The 15,801-nt window shown below is 46.3% G+C and overlaps 1 protein-coding gene across 1 annotated transcript; it reads right to left on the reverse strand.

Moving 5' to 3' along the window:
* Nucleotides 1–5,731: 5,731 nt before the first annotated feature.
* On the reverse strand, nt 5,732–15,033 carry CISD1 (CDGSH iron sulfur domain 1). The gene is made up of 3 exons (XM_027460778.3): nt 14,880–15,033; nt 11,949–12,154; nt 5,732–7,744 (listed from the first exon to the last, which is right to left on the reverse strand). The coding sequence occupies exons 1-3, from the start codon at nt 14,908–14,910 to the stop codon at nt 7,655–7,657; spliced, it is 327 nt and encodes a 108-aa protein (XP_027316579.1). The 5' UTR covers nt 14,911–15,033; the 3' UTR covers nt 5,732–7,654.
* Nucleotides 15,034–15,801: the final 768 nt, after the last annotated feature.

Genomic DNA, 15,801 nt, shown 5'->3' on the forward strand with positions numbered 1-15,801 from the left:
TTATCCTAAAATAAAACAAGTGAAACTGAGAATACTGGAAAAGATAAATAATGAATTTCTCCACAGAGTGTGAATTTGTAAGAGCTTGCGTCGAAAGCTGAACCGACCAGCAAGATTCCCAGGGAACTTTCTCAGCTCAGGGCTGTGCAATTGCTCTCAAAGAGAAAGCGAAAGGGGCTGCAAACAGCTCCTACAGAACGGGCAGGCAATTGGGAATCCACCACCAAGCAAATGCATTTGGCGAAAATATGTTTAATTCTGGATTACTTCTTCTCTCTTCTGCTGAAAAATAGTCATACCTCAGTCGGCCTGACCAAAACGTAAATGCCACTGATGCCTAGAAAGTGTTACGCGTGCATTTATTTTGCAGAAACTTCTGCACACTGCAAGAGGGAGTCTCGCCAGCAGGCTGCAAAGCTCCCCCAAACTGAGTAAGGATTACCAGAGAATCACTTTCTGCTGAAATAAAGCCCTTTTTCAAAGAGAACAGCTAGTTAATAACTAACCGCAAGACGCACGGTAGTTTAGTACAGGAAATAAGCTCATACTTCAGTGGAAGAGCAGGGGGACATTAGGTAAACACTTCAGAGCAGCTGGATTTTGGCCAAAATGCTCCTGCTCTAGAGGTGTGCTGACAAGGGGCGCTGCCAGGTTTTTCACCAACCCTGAGTGTGTTTCACTGCTGCTTGTCCTCCGTTTTGCCAAAAACACTGCTCCTCTGCCAGGGACCCGTCTTCGTGGCGGGGTCTGAGTGAGAGAAGCGAATCCTGCTGCCCACAGAGCCACTTCCTGCAGCGCGCGGCCGCGCTTGCGTAGCTTCTGGCCGCCTAGACTGCAGCAGAGGCGACAAGGACTGAACGCACGGTCCTGATAAGAAATGTTAATCAACAAAACCAGCACTTCTGCGGACAGACGAGGGCATCTGCAGCGGTGCTTCTGCGAGCAGGAGGGCCCATCCTGCCCATGTGGTGTTCGGTAGAAATTGCAGCAGCGTGAAGGTTGTAGCCACGTCGCTTTCTTCTCTCCATTCCACAGCAGAGGCAGTGCTGTATCACACCTTCTTAAAATAGCTTGAGGTTTTCAATTCTTTAGTAAATTCACAGTAGCTCTATGCTTTTTTGTTCTAAAGTCTCGGTTACCTTCACCTGTTGTAGCTCTAAAGCTCGCTGCGCTATCCCATTTTCTTTCCCAGCCACTGCCTTTTCACTTAAGCATCGGGTCCCACAACAGGAGCCTCTCTGATTAATATTTTACTTGGCCGTGACTGATGCAACCTCTCTGACATTACTCTCCGCCCTAGCAACCAGGTACGCCTGGGGTTTTCCAGTGTGAAAACAGAGCGACATTGTCAAACAACAACCTACACTCTCCGGAGATAATACAGAACCTTTAAGACATTTATTTTGAGGTTATCTTGTTATGTATTTTCCGGATCACCTCTTCTACAAACTGAGCTGCAGCTTCACATTTTGGAAGTCTGTTTTGTATTAGAAAGCCCCGAGGACAGTAAAGATAGGGGGCTAATTTCAATAGTTTCTTTCTTCCTCAAAGTTATTGGACTTTTTTTTTTTTTTTTTTTTTTTTTTTTTAATGTGTCATTAAATAAACCAAGCACTGGATTTGGAGGAAAGGTTCATTTTTGGACTGAAAGGAGGTTAAAGGCCAGTCATCAAATAGACGGGCTTTCAGGGTGGAGAGGAGGCCGCAGAGGGTGGGTACCGAGATCAGTTTTATTCATCATCTTCATTCATGACCTGCAGAAGGAAGTGTGCGTGAAGTTGTCAGGTCTGCGGATGCTCCTGACCTTGGGGCAGTCCAATGAAAGGCACAACGTTGGCACAGGAGCTTCTGCGTGGATCAGCCTAAGATAACACATGTAAAGGAAAATAATCCACGCCAAAGCTGAACCTGGAACTGGCTGTCACTGCCCAGGAAAGAGATCCTCAAGTCACTGTTGACAGTTGTCTGAGATCATCAGCTCAGCGTGCATCTGCAGCCAAAACCAGCCAACAAAATGTTGGGCAACATCAGGAAGAGCGTTGAGAAAGACAAAAGGCATCACTGAGTTGCTTTGCATAGCCCCAGCATGCCATGTACTGAGTCCAGCTTGCACGCCTGGTCTCTCGTGGAGGATAGAAGGTACCATTATTTAATCAATGCAGAAGATGGAATTACACCGTGATTTGTGGAAACTTGGTTTTGCTGCCTCCAGTCCCAGAACAGAGCCAGGAGAGACGTGTAGCTTTGACATCTTGGGGCAACAAGTTACAATTAGTTCTGAAACAGTGGCATTAGGGCAGTGTCTTTAGTACCGTCACCTGGTCTGATGGATTGCAGGTAGCTCAAGACTACTCCCTTTGCCTTTCTAAACAAAGATTTTATGAGTACAGCCTTGTATCTCTACCAGGGCATTGCTCAGGTTTTACAAATGCATGATGGCATTTTACCAGTCACATCCTAATGCTTTAAGATAACCCTGGTTCCTGGTTTAAGATGATTAACATGCCAAGAGGTTTATTTAAAATGCCTCTTTGTCTTTCCCCAGAGGCTAGTTACATTGCCTCCATGTGCTGTAAAATTAAACACCTATTTATTGACTAAACCCACTGCCAAGTGGCACTTAAAAAATAGGCCTCTTCTACTCAACGGTATTTTTTGCCTGAGCTTTGTCTGTAAAGCAAAAGAATTTCAACACGTAAAAAGGAATTTAACCTGCACAGATGTTGGAGTCAAGAAGAGACGGAAAGAGCAAGATCACGCTGTTTAAAAAGAGCAACAGATTCAATAATTACTGAAGCCTAAGTCAGTTCTGGCCGTTGTTTTGGTGCTCAAGTCTAGAGCAAGAGTCCTGGCTGTGAACAGACAGTGCGTCTTGACCACGTTTTATCCATGTATGGTTATATTTGCCAGCTGCAGAAAAGTATTTGAGAAAAGTTTACGCAGTCAGTGACCTTCTCATTCATTCTGCTGCGTTCCTGTTGCCAGCTGACTTGACTGAATGGCGCAAACACTCCAGCTACCGAGCGGATCCCTGCAGAATGCTGAATTTTGAATGCTTCACACATCGGAGCTGTAATTTCTGATGTGCTCAGGAGGCTCCACATCTACGCACAGGCTTCTCCTGGAGAGCAGAAGGCACTTTTTTGGGGTGTGTGTGTATAAATGTGCCCAAAGCATAGACGAGCGAAGTGGACTGAATTCTCCTGTGCTGCTATGACATAAGCCTGCTGCAGTTTTACCAGCTTCAGGAAGGATACAGGTAAACACTCCTCTTTATTATAATTGCACAACTAATTAAACACTCTACAAGGACAGGCATGCACGAACATTGGCCTGCTAACGGGGGACCCATGGTGTAAGCGTACGCTGCTTTCTGTGCAGTCCTGCAGCATTTCACAAACAGCTGGGGAGGGAACACACACGGTAAGCAGCAGAGGTCTGCCCGAGGCACAGAACCCTACAGGCTCCAAGGGAAAGATTTTGGATAACAAATTAGCCTTGTCTCTGGAGCTAATGAAGAGCCACTTTGTACATCTTACACTTCACCCTACTAAGAGGGATAATGAAGTGCGACACCTTGTCTTCTGTGCTTTGATTTACCCCATTGATACCACCCAGCGGTGTTATATCTAGCTTGCTCCTTGCTGCCCTGTTACCCGTCCTAAATTAATGGTGGCTGGAAGAAAATGGTCATTCTCCTGATGGTGCAGAAGAGTCACGCTGACACAGGGAAAAGACAGCAGAGCAAGCCTGGGTGCACAAAACTTTTTGGGGAACGGTTAGCCAAAGCTGCCCGACTTAATACATGACAGCGTTTGTAGTGTCTGACAGTGTCAGTATCTGCAGTGACAACAGAGGAGGCATTTGGTCTTCTCAGCAGGTCTGTGGGATGTGTCTGACTGGCCCGAAGTAGCGATGCTGAGCCCCGATGAACTCAGGCTGGTGGCAGCCACGCTGGGGCCCAGCCTCACCACCGACGTGCCGCAGGGACAGCACGCCCTCCTGCCCGAGCCAGCCAGGGCCATGGGTGGGTTTTATCAGCCTTGAAGGCAGCTTCAGGAGCTCAAACAGTCAAGACCTGTGTGCTCAGGACGGGGAAAGAGAAGCCAGCTGACAAGGTTTCTTTGCCGTACCAATGTTTGGTTTCACGCCTACGTGGCTACCCTTCCTGCTATTATAAGATGTTCTTCCGTTAGCGCAGTGAGCAGCGATGATACAGCACTGACTCACGGCTCGACGTCTGTAGCTGGCTGTATCACACTTCAAAGGAAAATCCCCGGGCAGCTGCTCTGCGATTCTCTGGCATAAATTTCACAGACCCCAACCTCTGCTGCAGGCTGCCCCGACGGCCCCAGAGAGAGGCCCCAAACCCCTAGGGTATCCCAAAGATTTCAGGAGGGTCTGTGGTCACCTCTGCTGCTGGGGAACTGGTGATAACCACCAGTTCCTGGATTCAAGCCTCTGTGGATGAAAAGCTGCTTTGTGCCAAGCTTCTTTCTGCAGCACTCTTAGTTAGGTACCTGGGCTCAGACAGGCAGCAAGCTGCTGAAAAACAAACAAACAAACAAACAAAAGACATAGATGCAATTATCAAAACCCCTCCAGAGCAGCACTCTCCACGTCGAGCCGTACCAATTGCACAGCGTTTGTTTCCTCCTAGTGGGAGAGCGTGTGATTGCAGCGCTGCCCCCCGCCGCTGGGAATTACCCATTAGAGTAATGGTGATAATTAAGCATGCAGAAAATACTCTACAACCCACTGCTGCCTCCTCCTCAACACCAATTCCAGCAACGCTTTGGTATTTGACATCCAGACTCTTTTGGTGAGTGAGACTTGGCTGCTGCAAAATCAGTATTTTTATTTGTTTCACCTTCCACTGAAAAGTAATGATGGAGAATAGAAATACACTCTGGGACAGGGATGGGATCCTTCACTACTTTCACTTGTACCACAATCGTGTTTCAATCTAATGTGAAAACGCACATTTGCAGAATTTCTTGATAGTTTAAACCTGGCAAAGATCTAACCAATTCGCTTCCCCTCCTGGAGGTTATTTGAGGAAAGCACTGAGAACCAGATTTCAGAGACCACTAGAGCAGGCAAGCACTCAGTGATATGACTATAACCGATTCTAGTAACGAGGCAGAAAAATAAAAGTATTTTGTGGTGCTCATTAAGATTACTGGCAAGTTTGTTTACTCACATTCAGGTTATCTCTTTTCATTATCAAGTTTAAACGGACCACACATGCAAGTAGCAGGAACTTTTTTTAGGTACAGCAGAGAAAACTGTATGTGCACTGAAATAAACTTGAACTACCTCATGTCAACATTTCTAAGTGTGACACTTCTCCAGCACAAACTCACCAGGATGTAAACCAGCAAAGACTCTGCTTCTCCATCCTCTCCTCTTGGGAAGAAGAGCTTCTCACGAAACCCTCTTCTCTGACACTCAAGCACCCAGAAATGTTTTACAAGCAAACTTGGGACAAAACTTGGGACTTGGGACATTCGTCTGAGACTTCGGGACTTCATCTCTTAAAACACGACTGTTGTTTTCATAGAATTTTTATTCAAGAGCAGCTGGACTTGGCTGCTACCAGGAAAAGAAGGCTCAGAAGGAAAACCCAACCCAGACACAGATTTATGATTACAGCAGCATGGCTTGAGGTGCAATTCTCCCCAGAAAGAAACAGCACACTGGCGAGAACACAGACAACACAGCCTTGAGGTTAAGATGAACTCAAATGTGTATTTGACAAAAATACAGAAATATCCAGTGCCATAGTCTAGTAGTACAGAAATAACTTTGTTTTGGATAAAAGAAATGTATTTGATAATTTAAGGTTAAAACAACTTTCCATGTGCATCAGTACTTGGCCAAGTAAAAAATATCAAGTACCTTTACAGTCAAGACAGGAAGAAGATGAGACACTAAATATAATTGCCTGCAATATTTTGCAAGTAGAGGTCTCTCCCAGACAGTAGTTGCCCCCTGCGTTGCACTCCACCTGCACACAACTTTCCTTTACTTCTGTGCCACGTTCTCTACTTGCTGTGCCTTCTGCCAAAGTTCGAACCGCTCAGCTAAGACCTCAGCCTCTGAAAGTCTCACATTGAGAATATGCAAAATGTTTTCTTCAGTTTTAACCAGCTGTACTGACCACACCCTTAATAAAAATAAAACCTCTACCGCCCCAATCATCTTGGAAGGATCTTTAAGGGGTCCAGGTAAAAATTTCAGCTTCTTGATGAGGCCTTTTCTCTAGCTCTGAGGTAGTCTCTCCCTCTGGACATTGGACATCACACAAGCTGCAATTATGCTAGTGGACCAGGTTTAATACACAACTGCCCTCTGCCACCACATTCTTTGGGTTTTGCTTTGTAGTTATTTGCACACTGATAAATCAAAAGCTATTTACGGAAACCAACATTACAGCCATTAACGCAGCTGTGTCAGATGAAGCAGACAAGTGCCATACAACAGGAGGACGAGTTCTCGTCTCATCCTTCCTTTTCCCTCTGTTTCTAGCTGCCACCAAAGCCTGTCTGTGTCTGTTCTTTTGGTAAAATTAGCTGATCCACATTAGCAGTTAGCCCAGGAAGGCAGGAGCTATTTAAGACACATTGAGCCTAAGGGCACTTAGTAAAGGTGTGCCTGCTCCCTCTGCAGGAGGAGGAAGAGTCCTCTGCAAGCAGCTGGAGCAATGATGAAGCAGACAGTAACAGTGGGTGGGGGGGTCAGTTTTTATTTTAGCTTCTGGGATAAGTCAGCATAGCCTCCCTGTCCTGTAGTCTGGGGAAATTAGCTCCACTGCTAGAGAGTGCAAGTGAAACTAAGGCTTTCTAGCAGCAAAAATAATAATAATAAAAAAATCTGGCCACTCCTGCCCACCACTCTGAGCACTTCGTGTCCTTCCACTCATCTGTTACCAAAGCTCTCACAGAGACCATCTAATCCTACTCTAGACACAGGGCTGCTGTGCCAGTAGTATGTTTTCCACACCATGTGGTAGTAGGGTCAAGTTTCAACAGGGCTGTTAAATCAAAGGTGAAGCTGCCCTTTAGCCCCAGCTAGCTACAAGCATTTTACATTTTCTGTTCAGAGCAGTTTTAAGTGCATCCTTTCATGGAAGCCACGCAGAATGGTAGTGTTACAGGCCAAACGGGACATCTGCAGAAAACGCAGCATGATCAGAGGTTAAGCTGCATTTTGGCACCATGATTTCTTTCCTGCCACTGCCTTTTAAGTAGAATTCTATCCAGATCCGTGACTTTCAAACCTCCCCCAAATTTTAAGATCTCCCTTTTGAATATTCCTTCTGCTGAATGGCCTCAGAGTAGTACACATGTATTTGAAAATACCAATAACTATTTTCTCAGGTACATTCTGTGCGTCATTTTAGTTTCATACTCAATGGAAGGGTACACACACTTTACAGGACAAAAAATTAAACCATGACTATTTAGTAAATTATGCATTGTAGTGATTAAGACAAGACAAGCACCAGAAAAAATACACATGCTGAAGCCTGATGTATCTACTACACTGGAAAGTCTTCAGTGACATGACAATGAATTTGTGGTTTTTCCCCCCAATCACAAGCGAGCAGAGGATTTGTCAGACATTCATTTTGTAGCTTCCACTGTCCACTCTACGCCTCCTTCCTCTTGATGATCAGCGGCCCGACGTTGTCACCAGTTTCGTCGTTGTGCTTTGTGTGCGAGCCATCGCACAGTGGGAACTGAAATGAGAAAGAACAAACACATCTCAAGTACACCCGCAGCCAGAATTAAGAACCCACGTTGAGAAGTTCATTAGAACGTCTCCTCGTTAAATCCACCCTGACTGCAGACTGTCACTTCTGCACCGGCACTTCAGGGCTCCCTGAAGTTTGGCTGGACACCAGTTCTGTCCATGTGAGCCCCGAGTGGACAAGGGGTTTGTTATGAAAACAAAGCAACTCAACTCCACGCTGTTTGGTGTTCCAACCTCAGGCCAGCACGGGGAAAACGCAGCCCGAGCTGACCTTCAACTGTCACCTGTCTGGAGAATCCTGCTCTCAACCTTGCCCCACACTCTGTTTTCCTGAGCAACAGCCAGAGCCGAGCACAGCTACAGATGGTAGGTGGGGAGAGGAAATGAAACGGGAACAAATCCTGATTTTTTTTTTCCTGGTTTTCCTCAGCATATGATAAGAAAAGGACAGCTTCCCTGGCTCATCTCTTAGTTGAGAGACGCACCAGGAGATTAGTCCTGCCTCCAGATGGCTAGTGCCAAGCTTTCTTTGCTTCATCCCGACAGGGCTAGCTTATCTCAGCGACACAAAGGTCCACTTGCGCAAGCTGGATTCTACATCAGGATTCTGACCTGGTGAGGGAAATAAACTGCACTTCCAAAAGACATGTTTATTCATTAGGGGCTTCTAAGGGCAGCTCTGAGGAAGCAATGTGAAGAAATGTTTGTTCCATTAAAGAACTGGAACAGCCTGGCCGAAGCAAGACCCAAGGGGACTCCTTCAGCCAGTTGTAACTGCCCAGCTCCTGGGCTGCACTCAGGAACAGTCTTTTCAGCTGCAAAAGCCAAAGGACACTCTGCAAAGCAACAGGGGTTAGGTCAGACCCCATCACCTCCCAGGGACGTTTTTTTTCAGGGCTGTGCCCCTTCTGCAGAGGACACCCTAAAGACAGTGACATAAATCACACCCATGTTTTGCATTTGGTTTCTATTTTCTTTGCTTAGAAGTAGCTGGAATCAAAGTCAGACATTAAGCTTGTGCCCCTAGCACACAATATCCCCTCACAGTATAGTCACCATCAGTCTTTGACACGCCGTTGATCCCAATGTTCATGCCCCAATCATAGCCTTAAATAAAACTGATGCCCCATCATCTGGGCTTAGTTAGAATAAAAGATTTCAAATGGCTGCATGAAAGCAACATAATGAAGAGAACAAACCAGTAAGAAACGTTCTCAGAGTTCTAAAAATAAAGCCACATGCCTGTAGGGTAGGGTGGGGGCAGGCCAAGAGGTGAGGGTTTTTTGGTGTTTGCTTTTCACAGTTACAGAATGTCAAAACCCATGTTATAAATGGCAGGTGAGTTTTCCAAATAAAGACCACCCCCTACCCCCGAATTCGGAGAATACTCGTGCAAGCTGATTCATGCAGGGACTTTTGAGTCAATCAATTATTTTTGACTCAATGAGGAGGCACTGACAGCCACTTGGCAAAAATGAGGGCAAACCCAGATGTTTCCAAGCTAGCTGTTTCTCCAGGCAACACCAAAGACCATCGGTGTTCTCAGGAGCACTGCTCCAGCTTCCGTCAGACACAGAACATCTCACGTGCCCAAAGAAGGCAGGCCCAAGGTCCAGCTGCAGTGACATCCCTACTTCAGGCGACAAAACTGGCTAAAATTTGCTATAAAGCAAGATAGCAACAGTGGTCAAAGCTCAAGCCTGGAGGGAGCTGTGCAGTGGTCTGGACAGCTCAGCTCAGCTCATTTCCCTTGGCACTGAACAGGTTTGTTTCTTCTGATACTCTACAGATACTCCTGATACTCTACTACACCCACCTGGAAGACACAGACTGCAGGACATTGCAAATAAACAAATTAAGGTCCCTCCCTTCAGCTCACAAGCACAAAAACGTAAAAGAAAACAAATGTTCTAACTTTAGACTAATTACTGTTTGGTTTTAAGACAAAACCCTTGCTTCTGCAGTGATAACTTTCAACAGTGGGGTTTTCCACGAAGCGTAAGCACTGCTGTGACGTCCCTGATTAAAATCCTCATTATTAGGTGGCAGCAGCAGCAAACAAGTGCCTGCAAAATTTTCCACTGAGCTCCTTAATGCCTTTACAAGACCTTTCAGAGCAGAGTTCTAGGAACAGGCTCATTATAAGGCAGCCCCCCTCTACTTCCTTTTAGCATTCAATTACAGCGGCCTCGGCAGGACAGCACGTTCCTGAACTGACAACACCCCGCAATATATGGCAAAATGTAATTAACCAGATTTTTATTTCACACAACCAAGATAGAATCAAGCAATACCTAGAATAATTGCAAGAGCTACAAACCTTAAATCCAGACACTAATTTTCCCTTTCTGTTTTCTAGAGGAGGAAGCAGAAAATGTAAACAGACAGTCAACTTAGGATTTTTTTTAATTTTATTTTTTATGGTGAAAAGCACTGAAGGAGCTGCCTACAGCACAACCTGAGTAAACCTGAGTTTCAGCCTGAGTTAAACAACCAACTGCAGATACTTACAGCTGCCTTTTTCCTCTACCTTTTTCTTCTCTGAAGTGGTTGCACTCAGGGCCACTTCCAATTCTGTGATGTTGGCTCTCGTTGAGATTTAACCCAGAGACAGCATACACGTGCACACTACCTGCACGCTGCACAGCCAGCAGCACTGCATCTAAGTGCACACACCTCCCCACTGTACTATCATACTGGTCCATGGAGCATGTTCTGGCCACGGGGGGAAAAAAAAAAACCTTGCTTTTTGGTTCAGAGCAGAGATGACAAGCCTGCCTCCACAGCACTACTTCAAAAATCCAGTCATGACGCTGTTACATGCTCAGTAATGTCTTAGCTTTAAACTACGTACAGCTACAAATGTCTAGGCTTTATCCTCAAGGTGATGAAGCTCTGACAGCAGCAGAAACCCAAAGGTACAGCACCTGGAGAATGGCACACAGCGCAGCCTGATTGGAGCAGTCTCGAGGTATGAGAAGCCTGGCACTGAACTGGGTTTCTAGGCCGCTGGCCTCAGTTACCTGGCTTTGAACATTTCTATTATTTCAGCCTCCAAACATTAGCACCTTGACTTAAAAAACTGCTTTGAAATATGTGCTAGCTGTACATGGACCAGGCTACTCATACAAGCCACTTTCTCTTATTACAGGCCCCAGAACTGCTGCTACAGACACACTGTAGAGATCTCGGTTGCTTCAAGTGTCTCACATCTCTATTTCAGATTTAAACCTGCCCTTACGGTGCCATTGAGAAGCTAGGTTATCATGCTGAACACTGATGTGAGGCAACTGATGCTACCAACTTCACAGGCAAGTCGGACAGACCGATGCCAGGACAGACTCTTCATTTCCCAAAAACAGTCTCCAAAAGTATGCCAGCATGATTTCACTGGTTCTTCCTTCGGATTACCCATAGAACTATGAGCTGCAAAGCTACCTCAAGTCCATCTTTCTGCACAAGCTTTTAACCACAATGACTTCCTTCTAGATTACCCCCATCACCACTGGAAACCGTTCAGGGCTGTACTGATTTGTGAGGCAAAAGGCAGCTATCTACGGTCCACAGAAACACTGCACAAATAATTCAGGACAGAACAGCAGCACCAGTAACACCATCTGTGCACGTAAGGGTCTTCCCAAACCAGTTCTGCACTCTCCCTGTCTGTGTGATTTAGTGGTGAGCTCAGACATGGCAAGTGACCATTTGACACCAGCCCCTGCATACCAAGAGACTTCTGGATAGGTTTTGGTCATTCACACCACGAACTAGCAGCAAGGAATCTTCTGACAGAGGAAGCTTCCAAATTCCTCTAGTAAAAGGCATTTAAGGTCCTCTCAGCCTGTGGCTCCTGAGCTGTTCTTCACCTGCCAGCAGACCAGTAATTTTGGATGTGAGTCAGTAGCAAAATGCAACCTGTTGTTCATGACTCATTGCTCTATACAGCAGCTGTCCTTTCAAGCTGTTTGCTTCTTCAGAGCTAAAGAAACACTGCTCACTATTAGCACTGACCTGCAGACTTTACTCTCCCTAAATCTACATACCTTTACGGATTCGGTTACTACTACATCTCACTGCAGAATAGCTGAGGTGAAAAGAAGTTAGCTTCCTCTCCATGAAGCAGTCTGCAAACAGTTTTATTGAAAGATGCACGCACGTCAGCAAAATGGGGCTATTTTTTCTTCTCTTACCTTCTTGGATCTCCAACAGCGACAGTACACAGCCTTGTCGCCCAGATCTTCCATATCAAATGCATGGACTACCTTGGGGTTATCCTTCTGGATATGCAGATTCACCATTGCTTTGCAGCACTTGTCTTTAGAGAGAAATTTTTTGTAAGCTAGATACCCGACAGCAGCTGCTCCAGCAGCTAAGGAGACTGCAGCAATCCATTCAACTAGAAGAGAAGCAGAAAAAGAAAGAGCGTCAGGCTTTTGAGCAAAACATTCCATTCTATTAAAGCTACTCAAAGCAGTAAATATCTCTGCGCTCACAACAACACCTCCGTCTTTCCAAGTGACCTTTCTGTTCTGTGGGAGAAACGCAGGATTTTAGAACAAGAACATTTTCTCTTGATGCTCAGCCAGCTAATTTACTCCCTTCCACTGATCAGAGTTTGCCTTCACCCCAGTCCCTTCCCTGTAACATCAACAACCCAAACAGATCCCTCAAGGGTATGAGTACTGAGTAATTTATTTATTTTTTTAAACACATGCTATAACCAAAAATTTCCGAGCTGTTTGGCAATAGGGAAGTTATTTAAAATATTAAACTTCATAACAGTAACAAAAGCCAGCTTAGATTAAATCCCTACTGAGGAGTACAGGTAAGAACACGGATCTGAAAGGATTATATTTAAGAACAATAGCACAAATTTAACCGGATTATCCTGACTCTCTGAAATACAACCTCCATTGAAACAGTTTCTTTCCACCACCTCAATCCTTACTTTTTCCCCACCTCTAGTTATCTCTAAAAACTTTGCAGTCTCAATCGCTCATTTTAATTTGCTTTTCTGCAACGTTTTTTCCTATTTTTTGTGGCTCTATTGTTTTCTCTCTGCCCCATGAAAACACCCTGGACTTTGGCCTAATGGTTCAGATTATCTAACAGTACATGGAATTAGACAAACACTTGCATGATTAAATGTAGTCCCAATAAGATTTGGGAAGAGGGATGGGGAATTCTTGCTATGTGCCTTACTAAGGGGAAAAGATGCATGAATCCTCTAAAGTTTGTTTTCTTAGTAAAGGGAAGCTTTCCCCTTCCTGCTCGAGCAGGTTTCCAGGAGCCAAGCAGGGCTGTAGAGGGCAGGAGGCACCCAGCCAGCTCAGGAACAGGCTGGGTCTGACAGGTTCAAAGAGATTCCCCAGAAAATGCGAAGTGCAGCTACAACGATGGCCGGGAAGACACAGGTATTGCCCAGAGCGGGCACCAGAGTACAAGATTCTGGCCATAAAAACACTTCTGTGACTACCAGCTGAGCAGGAAGGTCTGCACTAAAACTTACTGCCCTCCAGCACATTCAGAAAGAGCCAGTCTGCACATCTTTAGGTAATCCAGACCCCTCTAACCTCATAACCACGCACAGCGCAGTCAGCCCAGCAAGCAGAGATCATTAGTCTAGAATACCTGACATCTTATTTTTAATTTCTTCCTTACTTCTTTTCCTGAGGCCCAGATTCATCTGCTACACAAATCCAAACATTTAAAGAAGCCTATCCATTACATTGGCCCAATAAATGTCCTTATCTGAATTTATAAATGGAATGTCTCTCTTCTAATGAGATCAGCCTGCAAAGTTTCCAAGGTGGCAAGTCATCTTGTCAACCGTGTTTCACAAATAGATTTGGAAAAGCTGGAATGCGCATTTAATCTTTTGAAGTAAATCATAAACTGTATTAGTGAAGGAAAACAGTTTTCAGAATTCTACAGGTACTTTAAACGCTGTCTCAAGAGGCCTCCAGCACCAATTCAACATTTTGCTGCCAAGCTCCTACGTGCACTGAAGAGGCACCTTGACACTGATGTGGAATGTCAAGTTTCTTTGTCTTCTTTTTTTTTTTAATAAGAAGATTAAGAGCAACATCTGAGATATTATTAAAGAAATCCCCCCTCTGGTATAATACAAAAACACAGTGTCATAAGTCACGACAGAACAAGACACTACAGGCCCACATAACATGGGAGAAAACTTGCTTCAATGCTATAAATCACTACACAATAGGAAAGGCTTGGCTGGAACTCCAGAAAAATTAATACACGAATGAAAGAAGGGAAGATAGAGGGAAAGGAAGAAATCAAAGTCCAAGGAACGCAATCCCAGGAGAGCAGAAATAAACCAACAGGAAAAAAAATCAGAAGATAACAGCAAGAAGCCAACAATGGGAATTTAGTTTCTCCTCCATTCTTTGGACATACCCTAAGGGAACAATAGGGTTGGATCACACGGCTTTTCCTTCCTCCTCTCCCTCCTCAGCCCGAAAATTACTCTGGACGTTTCCAGATATAGACAGCAGAGGCACTTTTAGGATCTACCAGAGCTGGGACACGTTATCAGCAGGAGGAGCGCGCGTTTGCCATCTGCGCTGCCAAGCACACGGCGAAAACGAAGCGCTCTTGGCTCCCCCAGAAGCACAGTCCTGGCTGCCACATGGCGCACTTTACTTGCCCAATTTTTAAGCTACCTCTGCTGGTTAAGAAGTGCTGATGGTATTTAGAAGTTGCCTATGGGGAAATGACTCCGTATATCAAAAACTTGGGTCTTCGGAGGGGCTCCTAGATTTAAAGTCTCGTTCTCCTCCTTTTCTTGTCAATGAAAGAATTGCTATTGCCCAGGCTTAACAATCGGGTAACGGCACTGGAACCAGTAACGGGACTGCACATTCCCAGTGCCACCACAGCGCCGCCCGCTGAGGGCAGAGGGGGGGCGCGAACCCGCGCCCCTCAGCGCTGCCCCCCCCCCCCCCAACCCCCCGCCGCCATTTTGTCAGCGGGGGTCCGGCGGGGCGGGGCCGCGCCCCCTCCTCCCCCCTCCCCTCCCCTGTCCTCTCCTCTTCCCCCCCGTCCCCTCCCGTGTCGCTGTCCCCCCGCGTGTCCTCGCCCCGCGTGCCCCTACCCACCCCGCACGCTGGAGTTCTGCCCCAGCCCCATGGCTCCCGCTCGGCCGCCGCGCAGGGCTCAAGCAGCTCCGCGCCTGCGCCGCCACCGCCGCCCGCCCGCAAGATGGCGGCGGGACCGCCCTCAACATGGCGGCGGGGTCGACCCTCTGAGGAAAAAGGGGGTCAGAGCGGCCGAGGGGGGCAGGCGAGGCCTCGAGGGGGCTCTCGGTGAGGGTGAAGTGGGCTCGGGCACAGCAGGGGTGGTGGGCATCGCTAGGGGGACGTAGGGCTAGTGGCCGGTGGTGCTGTGCTGGTGTATGGAACTCCCCTATTTTGCTGGAGAGAAATAAACTGAAGAGTAGTGCTTTCAGAGAAATAGACTTTTATGCACCACACACAGGTATTGACCTGAGAATCTAAGTCTTTATTTGAAAAAGTAATGCCAAGAGTCCTAAAGGACTTGTGCAGCTAGCACCTACTTAACCTAATGAGCAGTAGCCTTTTACATCCCATACACCCAGGTATTGACCTGAGAATCTAGCTCTTTACTTGGGGGAAAAAAAAATAGTGCCAAGAGTCCTCAAGGACTTGTGAGTCTGGGACCTACTTTTCTGCCTGTTAAGCAGCACACCTCTCCTTTTTCTACCCTACAGCATCTCAGATGCAACATCCATCTGGTACTGGTGGGTGGCTGCAGTTACAGTAAGGGCAAACGCAACATCCATCTGGTACTGGCTGCAGCTGCAGTAGGGCTAGGGCTTCCTGCAGGCGAGCTGCTTGTTCTTCAACCCCTGCTGGGCCTCCCAAGGACGTGACCTTCAAACACCTTTTCATAGAATCATTAAGGTTGGAAAAGACCTCCAAGATATCTGGTCTAATCGTTCCTTTACTGCCAATGTCACCCATTAAGTCGTGTACCTAAGCTTCACATCCAACCTTTCCT

This window comes from Anas platyrhynchos, chromosome 6, assembly GCF_047663525.1.
Source record: "Anas platyrhynchos isolate ZD024472 breed Pekin duck chromosome 6, IASCAAS_PekinDuck_T2T, whole genome shotgun sequence".
NCBI lineage: Eukaryota > Metazoa > Chordata > Aves > Anseriformes > Anatidae > Anas > Anas platyrhynchos.

What these genes read in the sequence shown, in the direction of transcription:
- CISD1 (XM_027460778.3), bottom strand. Translation starts at nt 14,910, where the DNA reads ATGGGGCTGGGGCAGAACTCCAGCGTGCGGG. An exon ending in GCAGAACTCCAGCGTGCGGG is followed by an intron (nt 12,155 to 14,879) that starts GTGGGTAGGGGC and finishes CTTCTCTTCTAG; the next exon opens with TTGAATGGATTGCTGCAGTC. An exon ending in GCTGTTGGAGATCCAAGAAG is followed by an intron (nt 7,745 to 11,948) that starts GTAAGAGAAGAA and finishes TTCTCATTTCAG; the next exon opens with TTCCCACTGTGCGATGGCTC.